Source organism: Melospiza melodia, chromosome 4, assembly GCF_035770615.1.
Source record: "Melospiza melodia melodia isolate bMelMel2 chromosome 4, bMelMel2.pri, whole genome shotgun sequence".
Classification (NCBI taxonomy): domain Eukaryota; kingdom Metazoa; phylum Chordata; class Aves; order Passeriformes; family Passerellidae; genus Melospiza; species Melospiza melodia.
In genome coordinates, this window is record NC_086197.1 from 50,136,399 (window position 1) to 50,150,877 (window position 14,479).

The 14,479-nt window shown below is 40.7% G+C and overlaps 2 protein-coding genes across 4 annotated transcripts; one reads left to right on the top strand and one right to left on the bottom strand.

The window, feature by feature from the left end:
• Positions 1-2,223: 2,223 nt before the first annotated feature.
• On the bottom strand, positions 2,224-4,210 carry LOC134417277 (ubiquinol-cytochrome-c reductase complex assembly factor 6). Its single transcript, XM_063154325.1, has 2 exons — positions 4,079-4,210; positions 2,224-2,471 (listed from the first exon to the last, which is right to left on the bottom strand). The coding sequence occupies exons 1-2, from the start codon at positions 4,184-4,186 to the stop codon at positions 2,376-2,378; spliced, it is 204 nt and encodes a 67-aa protein (XP_063010395.1). The 5' UTR covers positions 4,187-4,210; the 3' UTR covers positions 2,224-2,375.
• Positions 4,211-4,242: 32 nt separating this feature from the next.
• TDG (thymine DNA glycosylase) lies at positions 4,243-14,255 on the top strand. Of its 3 annotated transcripts, none has more exons than XM_063154321.1 (10): positions 4,243-4,317; positions 6,772-6,920; positions 7,704-7,933; positions 8,406-8,475; positions 9,055-9,190; positions 9,270-9,352; positions 9,432-9,526; positions 11,009-11,180; positions 11,457-11,585; positions 12,081-14,255. In XM_063154321.1, the coding sequence occupies exons 2-10, from the start codon at positions 6,830-6,832 to the stop codon at positions 12,218-12,220; spliced, it is 1,146 nt and encodes a 381-aa protein (XP_063010391.1). In that variant the 5' UTR covers positions 4,243-4,317; positions 6,772-6,829; the 3' UTR covers positions 12,221-14,255. The 3 variants fall into 3 exon arrangements, with proteins under 3 accessions (XP_063010391.1, XP_063010390.1, XP_063010389.1); XM_063154320.1 differs by lacking the exon at positions 4,243-4,317 and adding an exon at positions 4,446-4,539 and having other exon boundaries at positions 12,084-14,255; XM_063154319.1 differs by lacking the exon at positions 4,243-4,317 and adding an exon at positions 4,447-4,539.
• The last annotated feature ends 224 nt before the right edge of the window (positions 14,256-14,479 follow it).

A 14,479-nucleotide genomic window follows, 5' to 3' on the forward strand; every position in this document is an offset into this window, starting at 1 on the left:
ATATGCCATGTATGAGTGTGATTGTTGTGTCAGGATTTTAGAGTTGAAGTCTGAGATGTCAAGGAAAGGGAGCTTAGTTGGGGGGAGGGGGGGGTCTGGAGGGGGGTGGGGGGCTCTGGTTTCTGCTCACTGCAGTGGTATCCTAGAGAAAAGCCTTTTTGTTACTGGCCCGCCCTGAGTGGCCCGACATGAGTTTCAGCAGCTGGCACTGTCAGTTTTAGAAGCGGCCTTTAGCACTGTTACTAAATGGCAGAAAGGGCCTATCCCCTTACTTTAGGAGTGAAACTTTGTGCTCTGTAGCAATCAACCTCCTAAAGTATCACTTATTTTCAGTGATACACTCAGAAATGTATCATTACTACCTACATCTCTCTATTTGACTTCTGAGTTAACAAAGGTTGCTCCCACCTCCTGTATGATTTGGAAGTTTAGTTTGCCTAACAAACTAAAGGGAAAGGGTGGCCTCCTCCAGTATTTTTAATCTGTAAGTTACTTGTAGATTTAAGCAAACCTAGTTCTGTTGTATAGCTGAAATTCTCATTGCTTTGGTTGGTTTGAGGGTGACAAAACTGATTAAATTTCAGAAATAATAAAGAGCATACTTGAGAGTTATGCTTTCTGCCTCTTCATATACTCCAGCTGAGAATATCATGTGCAACATAGCTGTGGTCCAGCGGCTTTCTCTACAAGCTGCTGTGACAAGTGTTGTCTATTAATAAGCACAAAATGCACTTGTAAGTTGCCTTTTTTTTTTTGTCAGCTCTCAAGCAAAATGGTGGCAGTAGTGGAAGTTCACTCAGCACTGTTTCTTTCAGTGCTGCAGTTATGCTGATTCTAGGGCTGTCACCTCTGCTGTTAAAACTTGGTGCATTGTCAGCTTTGCTATTCTGAGATGGGCACTAATGAGGACATTTCCCTCAGTGCTAGAAAAGGCAGAGCTCCCTGTTGCTCAGTTTCTAGTAGCAGCAGGATACACTTAGAAATCCTAGCCTAATTAGTAGAAGCTTCCCTCTGCAGCCTTAAGATCTGAAAAACCTTTAGAAAATAGAGAAAAATGCATCTTGCATGTCAGAAATCAACAACATAAGAGGTGATAATCTGACAAAGTGCGAGGGCTGGTGAATGCTGGCTTGTTAAAGGGATCATCAAAAAACTGCTGTTCATGCCTCAGTTAGAAAAGAAACAAAATACTGAACTGTCCCATTTTCTCTCCAATAAACTTTATCTTCTGCTGAACTAGAAGGTTGACAATCTCAGCTTTGTTTAGGTGCAGTAAAGGAAAAAGGCTTTTCACTGGACGTCGATCTATTAAGATTTTCTCATTGATAGATTTTGTTTGGGCTTAACATCTTTTTTTTACCAGAACCTCTCTCTCACTGCCTGCTGTCATTAATAGAGATGCCTGAGAGGATGTGATTTAGTTATATAAAAAGTGCAGACATGGGCATACAAGAGCAGGAGGGGAGCTCATCCCACCAACAGCTGTAAAACTTGGTGAGAGCAGACACATACACATGCATAAGAACTATAAACCTTTTTTCCTAGGAAAACCACTCCAGCTTATGTAGGCACAAATAAAATAATAGCTTCATAGCGAGAACTGATGTAAATGTAGCACTTACTGTGATAATTTCTGGATCCCTCTGCTCTTACAAGACTTCCAAGTACTTTGGCAGTAGGAATTAGGGAGCTTTTTTGTTTCCTTACTGGGTAATGTGTCAGACTCTGTTTTTACATGTTAAACTTAAGGGACAACTGAGGATGAAGTCTGTGCTTTGTCCTGGCACCTTTCTCAAGTAAAACAATCCCAAACTTCCCAAATTCTATGTACTATTCAAAACTGGGTTGTTGAGCCATCTTCACAGGACGGTGACTGAATCTTAAAGTTCCTAGTGCAAGTGTTGTGGTGATTCTATTTCCAAACTGAAAGGTAAAGCTGCACTTTCTATTTCAGAGTTTTGCATATTTACAGCTATCAAAAGCAACCATAGACAGATGAAGATGCCCAAATGGAGCAAAAACAAATCTGATTTCAGTGTAATCTGCCCCATTTTAACGGAGATGACCAAACGGTAAGATTCCAGCCTTACAGTGGACCAAAGCAGATTTCCTGTCAGTGATACATCTGTGTCATGGTTTGATACCTTATTCTGAAGTATACTTAAAATGTAATCCAGATTTATGAACTCACAAGCATTTTGGCACACAACTGATGGGACAGCATTCACTGTATGTTTGTTTTTATTGCTGCCTGCAACTCTGCTCAAAGGAAAGCAAAGACAGGAGCACAGTATTTCACATATGTATTTCTGGAACTTAAATAGTTGGATAAATATTTTATCAGTTCTAGTTTTTACAACAAAAATAAACTCTGGTCAGTGTTGTGAAGTCTGAACTTCGCTTGATCTTTCTTTTAGACCCAACAGTTCAGTTCTCAGTTCTCCAGGCTTAGGAGGTATTTCAGGTATGCTCTATTAAAAACAGAGAAAGACATCAGTGTTGTGGCAGAGGAAAAACTAAACTCCCAAAACAGTAAATGAGCTTACTCTGCAAGAGCATGACAGCTAAACTGTGATTTTACCACCCTCTTTTCTGAGCAGAATATCATTCCTACATGCAAAAAACCTTAAGAATTATTACCTTTTTGAAACTTCACTTATTTTATAGTAGCAAAATACAATTTGGAAAAAAAAAAACAAGATAAAAGGAAGAACAGACTGTTTTAAAGGAGCAAAGCTTATTTTTGCCATTAAAGTGAGTTTGGTAAAGATAATTGATAAATACATCAGAATTCTAGCACAGCTGAAGTTTCCTCACATACGCTTGGTGATAGAAGAAAATGTTTCACTGCTTCTACTGCCCTGATTTAGAAATAAGGCACTGAAACTGGAGTTAAAATTTTAAAAAGGCACCAGATAACATGACATTTCAAGAACTGCACCTCTTCAAAATTCATGCTACTTAAGAGATATAGATCATTTGATCATTCTGAATAAATATGTCGATTTGCCAGTAATGAAGACTACAGTAGAGACTACTAAAACACAGAAATTCTGATGTATTTATAAATGACTGAAGCATCATTGCTTCAATTTTGACCTGACAGCTCAAGCATGGTAATTTTTTAAACTTGTTTCCCATTTGAAAGTAGCCCAGAGAATTAAAAAACCCAAGAATATGTGAGCAGAAGGATGAGAGAAAGCTTTCAAGTCAGACCTCCAGGAGGCTAAACTAAACTATTACTATTCCTAGTGGATGATCTCATTTAGAGTTTAATTCTGTGACTGCCATTTTTACATCCTCATCTGTCATTATTTCTAATGTTAACTTTTGATCACCTTCTTTTCCACTACTGGAGGAAATAAAGTCTGTTTTAAATCTAGTACAGCCCCTACTTGCCACTTTTGCACACACTTTTCAAAACCCAGCTTCCCACAGCAGAGACCCCTTCTCGACATGTGGTATTATGTCCACAGTGTCACAGTCACAGCATTTTTAAGAGTTGCAAGATCATCCTCTGGAGATCATCCAGTCCTAGCCCCCTTTCAAGAAGGGTCACCTAGAGCAGATCACACACGAATGTGTTCAGGTGGGTTGGAATGTGTCTAGGGAGGGAGCCTCCATGACCTCCGTGGACAGGCTGTTCCAGTGCTCTACCATCCTCAATGGAAAGAAGTTCTTCCTCATATTAAGGTGGAACTCCTTACCGTTTAGTTTATGGCCCTTGCTCCTCATCCTGTCGCTGGTACCACTGAAAACAGTCTGGCACCACTCTCCTGGCACCCACCTCTGAGGTATTTATAAACATTAATGAGATCCCCTCTCAATCGTCTCTCCCAAGAGACGCCGCAGACCCTGTATCATCTTCGTGACCCTTCACTGGACCCGCTCCAGCAGCTCCTTGTCTTTCTTGTACTGAGGAGCCCAGAACCGGCCACAATGAAATCCTGGCGGCCTGGCCAATGCCTCTGATCTCTGCTCACCGCCAGGCCAGAGAGCTCCCCGAGGCACAGCCTCTCCAGCACACCTTCCATCCCGCACACACCCTACCAGCGACTGGGACCCTCCCAGCACTTACAAGGTCAGGCCTGTAGTACCTGTGCACGACCTCGGCCCCCGCGAACATGGCCAGCATGCTGGCCGCCAGCGCCCGCAGATAGGCGGGCCACGGCGCGCCGGCGGGCATGGCTGCGGGGGCGGGCCCTGTGCATAGACCGTGCCGGACGTGCGTCATCCCCGGGGCCGTCAGGAGGGGGAACGGAACAGGGAAGAGGGTGCGAAGGCCCGCCCTTACCGGGGAGTATCGCGTCCGGCGGGGTGAGTCGCGACACATCGCCCGCACCTCGGCTCGGCCGCCCCCTCATGCCCCCGGCCCGGGGCGGCCGCGGCCCCGCCCTGCGCCCCCATTGGCCGGCATGGTCACGTGAGCGAGGCGCCCGGCCGGTCAGTGGGATCGTAGGGGCAGCCGGCGGTGACGACCGTGGCGACAGCGACGGGCCCGGCGGGCGCGCCCGGCATGGAGGGCCCGCAGCTGGGCAGGTACCGGCGGGCCGCCGCAGCCGCTCTCGGGCCTCGCGGTGGGGATCACCCATTGTCCTTCTCCTTTCCCGCATCCCGCGGGAAGCCGGGGCCGCCCTGTGGCGGCTGCCTTCCTCCCTGGGCACAAAGAGGGAGGAAAGGCGCTCCCGGGGCTCTGAGGCTCCCGGGCCTGCGGCTGGGGGAGCGCGGCGGCCCTAGGCAGCGTGGGCGCGATCGTGTCTCTGCCCCGAAAGGGATTTGAAAATTACTTAATACCTGGTTTTGTTGCAGTGAGCATATATTTTTCTTTTACCTTTTTCTTTTTTTCCTTTGTTTTTAGCGTGAACGGAAGGGGAGGGGCGGGGAGAGGAAAAAATAATGAACTGAAGGGAGGGGAGAGGAACAAATCACTACCTTTTCATGGTGATACTAAAAGTACTTAATTAAATGTTCTGTCATATGTATACATCAATACAAAAAATATTTCTGAACCCACGCAAGAAATCTGGCCTAAAGTATATACAAATCTGAAAATCAGCTTTTTTTTGGTTCGTTAACTGTACAAGTATTTTAAATAAAATGGAACTCGTCTAGCAGAGGGTTTAAAGTATTCCCTGTACTCAAAAAATCTCCTATAGCTTCGTTAGGCAACTTCCCTGGAATCTGACAGATGTATGTTCATATTCTCCTTGTTTCAGGATAGATATCTGGGTTAAAATTAGTGTCTTGATCACAAGACTGTGGGTTTCTTAAAAATCCAGTGTGTAGTAGGGACTGGTCCCCCCTTTTGAGAAATTTAAAATCAGAATCATTTAGGTTTGATAAGACCTCTAAAATTGTCAAATCCAGCCATTAGCACAGCACTGCCAAGCCCACCACTAAACCCTGTCCATAAATTTACACATCTGCAACATATTTTAAATACCTCCAGTGTGGTGACTCTGGGCAGTTCCCTGGGCAGCCTATTCCAATAGTTGACAAGCCTTTCCATGAAGAAATTTGTCCTAATATCCAATCTAAACCTACCCTGGCACAATATGAGGTAATTTCCCCTTCTCTTGTCACTTGTTGCTTGAGACCAACCCAGCTTCAACCTCTTTTCAACCTTCCTTATCATTGTGGAAAATTATAAGGTCACCCCTGAATTTCCTTTTCTTCAGGGTAAACACCCCCAGCTCCCTCAGCTGCTCCAGACCTTTCCCCAGATCTGTTGCCTTTCTCTGGGCATGCTCCAGCACCTTCCTGTAGTGAAAGGCCCAAAACTGAACATAGGGCTCAAGATGTGCCACAAGCAGTGCCAAGTCCAGGGGGACAATCCCTGCCCTGGTCCCACTGGCCGCACTATTGCTAACACAGGATACCATTGGCCTTCTTGGACAAATATCTCTATATCAGAAAATTATTTTGTGTTTTTAATTATAGCTCTGAGATGATAAAATTAATTCCTGAAAATCTACTGTTCACCAAGTCCTTGCTATATATTTGTGAGGCAGTAGAAGCTATGGACAAGAAGGTGGCTGTGTAGATAGAAGGGAGTGACAGAATAAAGTAGAAATGGGTGTGAGGGCTGTATATGACTAATAAATGTGTGGAGAGAGAGAACTGTCTATGGAAAAATGTCTTTATGCATAGGATCTCTGTATGTGTGAACACTGCCATATGGAATAAGTGCAATACTTGTGTTGGGATCCAGTGTGTGATAGCAGGACAACATCTGCCACACAATTTGTTAAAGCTGTTTAATAATCTGCATAGTGGCAAATCCTGTGTGTATTCTTAATGCTTTATAGCCCTGAATGATTCATCCATTCTGTATCTTATCAGATCAAGCAACTTTTTTATCAACCACATGAAAAAGATCTAAAATTTAGGGAACTTCTGGAAGCCCAGAGATCTTTAGCTCAACATGCGTTATAAATTGTTGGTCTGTTTGATAGACAGTTTGCTTTGGAAATATGTGCTACCATGATTTGACAAAAAAAAAGAAAAGATAAAAGCTCTATTCTGCCCTTACGAATGCTGTGTTAATTCCACATCATAGCAATTACAGGAGAACTGTGCTGTTAATGTTGGGGTTAACTGATACCAGCTAAGCAGCTAGACTGCTTTGATGTTGTGGGTTAACAGAGTCATCAGAGAATGTAAGTGCAGTACATGCCAGCCTTGATAAAGTTTGACCTTTACATTCTGTTTGGTACATCGGTAAGTTTCTAAATTGTTGATAAATTATTTCTTTCTTTCTTCCTCTCTAAGATACTGCACATATCTTCAGCAAGCTCAAGCATTTTACTCGTTTCCATTCCATCAGAGGATGACTGCAGTGCCCAGCATGGAAATGATGACTGAGCAGCCAACTCTAGAGGGCATTCCAGAGGCAAACATTGCTCAGGAGCCTCCAAAAGGTAGCTTGACTGGGCTATGTGAGTGAGCTGAAGTAAGAGTGAGTGATTGGGAAAAAAATATTGCTCTTAAATTGCTTCCTTGGACCTATTGGATTTCCTTTCCTTGATGGTCACTGCAGAAGTATTGATTAATTGTATTCTTTAAGAAACATGTTCTAACAGACAATTAAAAGAGAGGAAGTAAATGGATGTGAATATATGCACATTGTTCAGTCTCACATAATTATCTTGTTCCAAGAGAAGTAGATTTTTTTTTTCAATAGGTAAATGCATTATCTTTGCTGAAGTAGTGGGTTTTAGTATTGTGTTAGAGAAGGTTTTTTTAAGATTCTGGCTTCAAAATACCTATTTTTTAAAACTTTCTGCAAGAGAAGTACAGTATAATTTATTTGAAATATTTTTGTTTGAATGGTTGCTTAGTTTGTGTAGTAATCACAGGTAGGGAATTGGTTACTAAGAATTGTTTTGTATAGTGTGGCTTATTTAAATAAAGACTTACTGTTGGAAAGTGAGACTGTTCTACAGCTCAACATTATTAATGAACATAGAGAGAGCAATCTCTGGGTGGTCATGTCATGGCCAGTGCCTGTGCTGCCTGAATCTCTAAACTTTTAAGAGCCAGAAGATGAGAAAGCTTCAGGTGTGTTGCTTAAATTAATTAATTTTGAAGGTAAATTTACCTCTTTGCCTTCTCCTTGTGTCCATACATTTAGCTGAGTCTATTTGAATATCCACACTGCAACATGGGAAATGTACAAAAAGAGTATTTGTTGTGTGTTTCAGAAGTTAAAAAAGGAGGAAGGAAAAGAAAAGCCAAAGCAACTGAGCCAAAGCAACCCAAAAAGCCTGCTGCTAAAAAAGAAAAACCAGCCAAGTCCAAAGGCAAACAAGAAAAGATCACAGATACTTTTAAAGTCAAAAGAAAAGTGGACCGTTTTAATGGTGTATCTGAAGCTGAACTTCTGACCAAGACTTTGCCTGATATTTTGACCTTTGATCTGGATATTGTGATAGTGAGTAATTCAATTTCAAGATTAGGTAGAAAAGTCCTGTATTTACTTGTTGTGATTTATATTCTTTCTGCCTACTCATCTATATTGCTTATATGGCAAGATCTTGCAAGATAAAGTACATAAACTTTCCTGTGTGTAGAGCTGCTTTGCATTTTATGTTAAAACTTAGTCCTAATTTCTGAGGAATCTAAGGCTCATGTTTAGTACAGATTCATGAGAGCCCATAACTCAGTGCTTTATTTCCTGGAAGCTCTGCACCGTCTGAGCTGCTCTTTTGACCTTGCACATCTGAATGAGGCACTGCTGCAAAATTGTTAGGTTTTTTAAAAAATGATGGAAGGTGCCATTAATACATTTTTGTTTATTAACAGTAACTTTGTGAGAATTGAATAAGCATCCTTACTGTAACTTGATTAAATTCTTGACTAGCAAGCCATGTTGTCATTGTTAAAATGGACTGCTGTCTTTGTAGATTGGCATAAACCCTGGCCTGATGGCAGCTTACAAAGGACATCATTACCCAGGACCTGGAAACCATTTTTGTACGTTTTTGTTTTTCTTTCTTCTTTTAGCATTTGCAGAACTTTATTAGAACTTGTGGCATTTTAACTAAACTAGTTTGTTTTTTGTTTTTCTCCTGGGTTTTGGTTTGTTGGTTTTTGGGTATTTTTTCTTCAGAGAGGGATTTTTTTATGCTAAATATGAGTTCAAGACAGCAAGTTCTGTCAGAGAGGCCCAGTGAAAGGAGAAGCAACGGTAAATTGTCAAAGAAAGCTGACACATAGTATTTGCCACACTCTTTCCCCCCAAATCCATATTGATCGCTGCTTAAATGAATCACAAAATCTAAAGCTCTGTACTGAGCTTCTAGAATAGAAGACTGGTTTGCCTGATCATGATAAGGAATTCCTGTTCACTGGGGCCTTCGGAAGAGGTAAAGTAATATTGACTACTTTAAAACTTTCTGGATAGGTCAGTAGTCTTCCCAAATTAACTGATACTTTGTTAAAATAGATTCTTCCTTTAGCATTCCAGTAGTGCAGTAGTCAAGTGGAATTTTTTGGCTCTGTTTTCTTTTCCTTGGAAAAAGGTAAATGCATATCTGTCTTCCTACTTCACAGGGAAGTGTCTGTTCATGTCTGGTCTAAGTAATGAACAGCTGAACCACATGGATGACCACACCTTGCCACATAAATATGGGATTGGATTTACAAACATGGTTGAAAGGACAACACCTGGAAGCAAAGACCTCTCCAGGTAAGACAATAAAAGGAAATATCAGGCTTGTTATTGAATTAATAGTTGTGATTATAATTTTGAGTATTTTGTCTTTTAGCAAAGAGTTTCGGGAAGGAGGGCGAATTCTGATGCAGAAGCTACAAAAGTATAAACCTCGTATAGCAGCTTTTAATGGAAAATGTGAGGAACTTATACTTTTAAATGAATCTTTTTCTGCTGGTAGCTTTTTTTTTTCACTTACCTTATATTTTCATTTTAGGTATTTATGAAATTTTCAGTAAAGAAGTTTTTGGAATTAAAGTTAAGAACTTGGAATTTGGACTGCAGCCACACAAAGTGCCAGATACAGAAACTGTAAGTATTGAGACTGAGAAACAAAACTAGGGCACTCCATATTGATTATTTTAAAATTAATGAAATCTCAGCCTTTGCACACACTTAGGATTGCACCAGTCTGACCAGAGTACAAGAGGTGTGAAAGGTTTTTACTTAGAGAAAGGGGAGTAGTGCAGTTTTTGACACATCTTTAATGCAGCTTCTTCAGCCTTGCAGACTTCTTTTGAGAAATGGCTTGTTATGGTTCGTAGGTTGGTGCATTCTCTGAGGACTGCATAAAATACAAGTAACACGTGCCTGCTTTTATGATAATTTTCATCTGATCCCGTGTCCAATTCCCTGGGTATTTGTATTACTGGATTTTGATACTGACCGTAACCATGCCACAGTGCCACAGTGGGGGAGAAAGAACAGCAAGTCCATCCTTATGCTACTGCACGTGACCCTTCAACATTGCTGCATCTTGGCATGCCCAAGCTTTTCTGTCAGACTGGGTTTCCTTAACTTCCTGCAGTTTGAAGTTAAATTGGATGCTTAAGATAAAACAAGCAATTTGATGAAGAGTGCATTAGTCATAGAACTCTAATGCTTGAAAATATCTCAAGAGACCAGCTATGTATCATTAATAATTGGATTGTTTAATGTGTTCTTTAAATAAGTTTGAGCAAAGGCGATTACACTGCTTGCCAAGGTAGCTTATTCTAAAGCTTCATTATCTTGTCATTTCAAAAGTTTGGATTGTTTTTCTTCTTATTTCTATCCTCAATTACCTGTGCTGCAAGGTTCAGCTGCCTTTCTCTGAAGGTGGAAGTGTTGCCATTAGAGCCTGAAGAATCATTGGATAAAATATTTTCTCCTTAGGTAGCCCTTAAGGACTTCTACAGTAGATGTATTTGTAAGAAAAATAATCCCCTTTACTGGTACTTGTTCATAAAGACTGCATGATAATAGAAGTATTGAATACAGTTTGTTTTTCTTAAACTAACTTGATATCTTTAGTTAGGGTCGTAGGCAGAGGTAGAAACACTGAAGCTGGCTCCAACCGCACTAACAACAATTTCACACCCTGGTTTACATCATGCAGATGCACTTCGCCAATAGGCCAGGCTAATTAACCTGTGCTGCTTCCCTCACTGCTTTGGGATCTTTGCTTGCTATCATGTACTCCTCTATGCCTTGGCTTAGAGCTCTGCTTGTTCAGGGAGTTCTGGAGTGTGCTCTGCTCTCTTGTAACACACATGTTGTTGCTTCTCCTGCAGCACATAAATAACTGGTGAAAATTGTGCTCACTTAGCAGCTGGTAATCAGCCTTGTCTTCAGGGCAAGACAGATGGCTAGCCAAGAAAAATGAAAACTCATTTTAGCCCCTTCCACAACCACCTGTGGCATTAGTTGAAGTTTGTACAAATAGTTAGAACAGTTAAGTTGTTCTGAATGCACTAAGTATTAACTCATAGCTCAGGGATCAGTAATGCTTTTTTTCTTGGTCTTTGTCTCAAGCTCTGCTACGTTATGCCATCTTCCAGTGCAAGATGTGCTCAGTTTCCTCGGGCACAAGATAAAGTCCATTATTACATTAAGCTGAAAGACTTAAGGGATCAACTGAAAGGCATCGCACCCAACATGGAGGTCCAGGAGGTGCAGTACACGTTTGACTTGCAACTTGCACAAGGTATTGTTTTTATTTTGTTAACACTTCATTAAAACGTAATGTAGTGTACAATACTAACAGTTTCCCAAGCAGAAAGTAATAAAGAATTTTTTAATGGGGAGATGTGATTCACTAAACTGTGTGGTATAGAATTATAGATTCTGTTCTCTGTAGTACAGCCTACATTTTTTAAGGAGAGCAGGTAGAATCTTGTACAATTTGTGGCTTTTCTGATAAAAGTCCTCTTTGATAATTTTTATTCTAAATATTAATGCTTGAGCTGTTCTGTTTGTCCAGAGGATGCTAAAAAGATGGCTGTCAAAGAAGAAAAGTATGACCCAGGCTATGAAGCAGCGTATGGAGGAGCTTACTGTGACCGTGTGCTGTATGACACTGACCAGTGCAGCTTGTCTTCAAATGGAACTGGTAAAGTGCTTGGGGCATTCAGTCTGCAGCCATTGCTGGGGAACAAAGAGCCTGTGGTGTCAACTGCTGTTACAGGGCTTGCAAGGATCTTTCAGGGGTGAAGAGATAGATGAGATTGTTGACTTCATGATCAGAAAGCTGGATTTATTGATTTATGATATATGTTACATTAAAACTATACTAAAAGGAATAGAGAGAAAAGTTCAGAAGCTTGCTATCCTAACAATAGAAAAGGACAAGAATAAACAAAGGAGCTCTCTCTGACTCTGTCCCAGAGAGAGCTCGGCCTTTGATTGGCCCTTAATTGTACACATCCAACATGGGCCAATCACAGGTGCACCTGTTGCATTCCACAACAGCAGGTAACCATTGTTTACATTCCCCTTCTGGGGCCTCAGCTTCCCAGAAGGGGGAAAAATCCTAAAGAAAGGATTTTTCACAAAAGATGTCTGTGACAAACTGCCTTTAAAAATTGTGTGATTTTTGTTTGTTCAGCAGGAAGCAATCCACAGTACTGCAAAGGCTCATCCTTCAGTGAGGTTCCTAACGGACAGTGGATGACACAGTCCTTTGCAGACCAGATTCCAGAGTTCAATGCTGGCATGACACAAGAAAAGGAAGGAAGCAGCATGTAGGAGCTGTTTCTTCTTGGCTACGCACACATGCTGCAGTTTTAATGCAGTGATCAAGATTGGTACCTCAGTTCTCCAACTGAAGCATCTGAATAGTATTTTATTTCCCCTAGTTATTTTATTGTAGTCCAAAGTAAGTGTGTGGTAGGCTGAAATCCACGAACTAGATAATTTTAAGGAACTGTCCAAACTTTTTAAAAAAAGTTGGCCCCTTTTTGTATATGAGTTTTATATTTAACGTATACCATTTCTTCCAGTTTTAACAAATTGCTTTCTCATTTCTGAAGATTTCTTTGGGGTGTTAATTTTATTCCATAAATGGCAACGTGGTAGGAACAGCAGCAGTATACTTTTTACTGATGCCTCAATATTTGGATATCTCTTAGTATTTTTATATCCAGAGGAGAAAATGGAAAATGCACCCTTACCTTGTGTGAAACAGTGTTTTTAATCATGCACAGTTAAGGAAATAGCGCTTTTTAAGCCTGCCTTTTACCGTCTTAAAAAGCATAGAAAGTTGTGTTCTGCAGCTATTGGTGCTGTCTTCTGGGTGGGATGAGAGAGCTCTTTCTGTTCAGTTAGTGTACCATAATTAAGGATGAAGGGAGTGAAGACATAATCTCAAGTCACAACACTGGGGAGGAAAACTTGTGTCACACAGGACAGGGCCTAAATATTCTAGCTGAGATCTCTTAGGATAAGGTTTCTCTACCACTCCATCTCTTTCCTCCTTAAATTCCAATGTAAGGAACCAGAATTGCTTTTATAAAAAAAGCAAAAACAAAGAGCAGTGGTAGTTCTTGAATTCTGTGGTATTTAAACCCCATCATTTCCATAAAGTTAGTCCCTTTGCCTGACCTTTAGCAGGAGACAACCCCTTTGAATGAGACAGAGAACTGAAAGACTGCTTTGTCTTTAAAAGTCATGTACAGCTATGTTATTTACATCATGTACAATTAGCACTGGGTGAAATAGATTTGCAGTTTAGCATTTTTTAACATTAAGCTCTCTTCAATCTGTCCTACCTTAGAGGGTCTTCCCTTTATTCCACTTAAAAGTTAAAAACACTAAGTTGAATACAGGGACAGCAGTTCCATGAATAAGTTGTCTGTAGAAACTATAACTCTCTTCTGAGGAACTTGCCTAAATTATACACATTTTTGGCCAATATTAGTGACTGAGAAAAAAAAAAATTCATCCTGGTGCCTAACTCTCATCTTCTTTCCTTCTTTTATCATGTGAGGAAAAGATGAAGTAAAAGCAATAAGCTGATGAAAACACTAAAGTTTTGATAATCTTATGACATTTGGTGCTTCACGTACTTGAAAACAGACACAAACAGTATCTCCACACTCCATGCTGGTCAGAGATTCCTGTACCAGTATATTTATCCTCTCTTCACAGCTAGTGACATTTGTCAGTTGTGTGTAACTGGTTAATGTAGGTTCTAATCCTGCTGTAACACCTCTTACAGAGATCACATACTGTCAGCCTGTTGTGAGGCAGGCGTGTTTACAGTTTCTTCCCAAATTATGTGGGTTAATTCTGAAAATCTTCAATCGAGTGAGGGTGCATTATGATTCTGATTGTGTTTATTAGCTGCAGCAAAAAGCTATTCCACATATTGTCAGAAAGGTATAGGACTTGTCTTGTCTGTTATTTAAAGTGTACTGAAGCATGTATTGCTGTTTACATGGATGTTTTCCTGCAGGTGCTTGAAGTATCTTGTATCAGGGATTTGTTTAAATTTAGTTTTATTTTCAATAAAATTAGAAGCATGAAATTAGCACTGCTGCTTATGTAGCACAGTAGGATGTAACTCCTGAAAGGCTATCCTGTTTGATTGGAAGGGAAAGGTCTCTTCCTTAATGGAATCACCCACTTGGTTATCTGGATATAAAATACAGTTAAGTGTACAATGACCATTCCACTAAATACTGCAGTTCTGTGTCCTTCCTCAAAACTGGTGCTCTTTTTGTTACAGTGATACAGAAGTTCTTAATTTGTCTTAAATCTATCAATAAAATTGGGAATTGTACTTCAGTGTATTGGAATGTATTTTGCATCTTGATAGGATGTGTTATACACAGAGATGCCACAAAACAGTCACCCCACAACAGAACACAGTAACATCTGCCCAGGTTTTCAATTCAGGCTGTTTAATGTGGGCTAGATAACTAAACACTTCTTGTACATAACACTGCAGCTATCTCCTGTGTAGATTTTTTCCTCTTAGAAGATACGGGAATCTTACTTAGAAAG

Excerpts from the sequence above, each read along its gene's own strand:
- LOC134417277 (XM_063154325.1), bottom strand. The coding sequence starts at position 4,186 with ATGCCCGCCGGCGCGCCGTGGCCCGCCTATCTGCGGGCGCTGGCGGCC. Across the intron at positions 2,472-4,078 it reads GGTACTACAGGCCTGACCTT|AGCATACCTGAAATACCTCC; the intron begins GTAAGTGCTGGG and ends TGTTTTTAATAG.
- TDG (XM_063154319.1), top strand. The coding sequence starts at position 4,517 with ATGGAGGGCCCGCAGCTGGGCAG. Across the intron at positions 8,476-9,054 it reads AGGACCTGGAAACCATTTTT|GGAAGTGTCTGTTCATGTCT; the intron begins GTACGTTTTTGT and ends CCTACTTCACAG. Across the intron at positions 9,527-11,008 it reads AAGTGCCAGATACAGAAACT|CTCTGCTACGTTATGCCATC; the intron begins GTAAGTATTGAG and ends CTTTGTCTCAAG.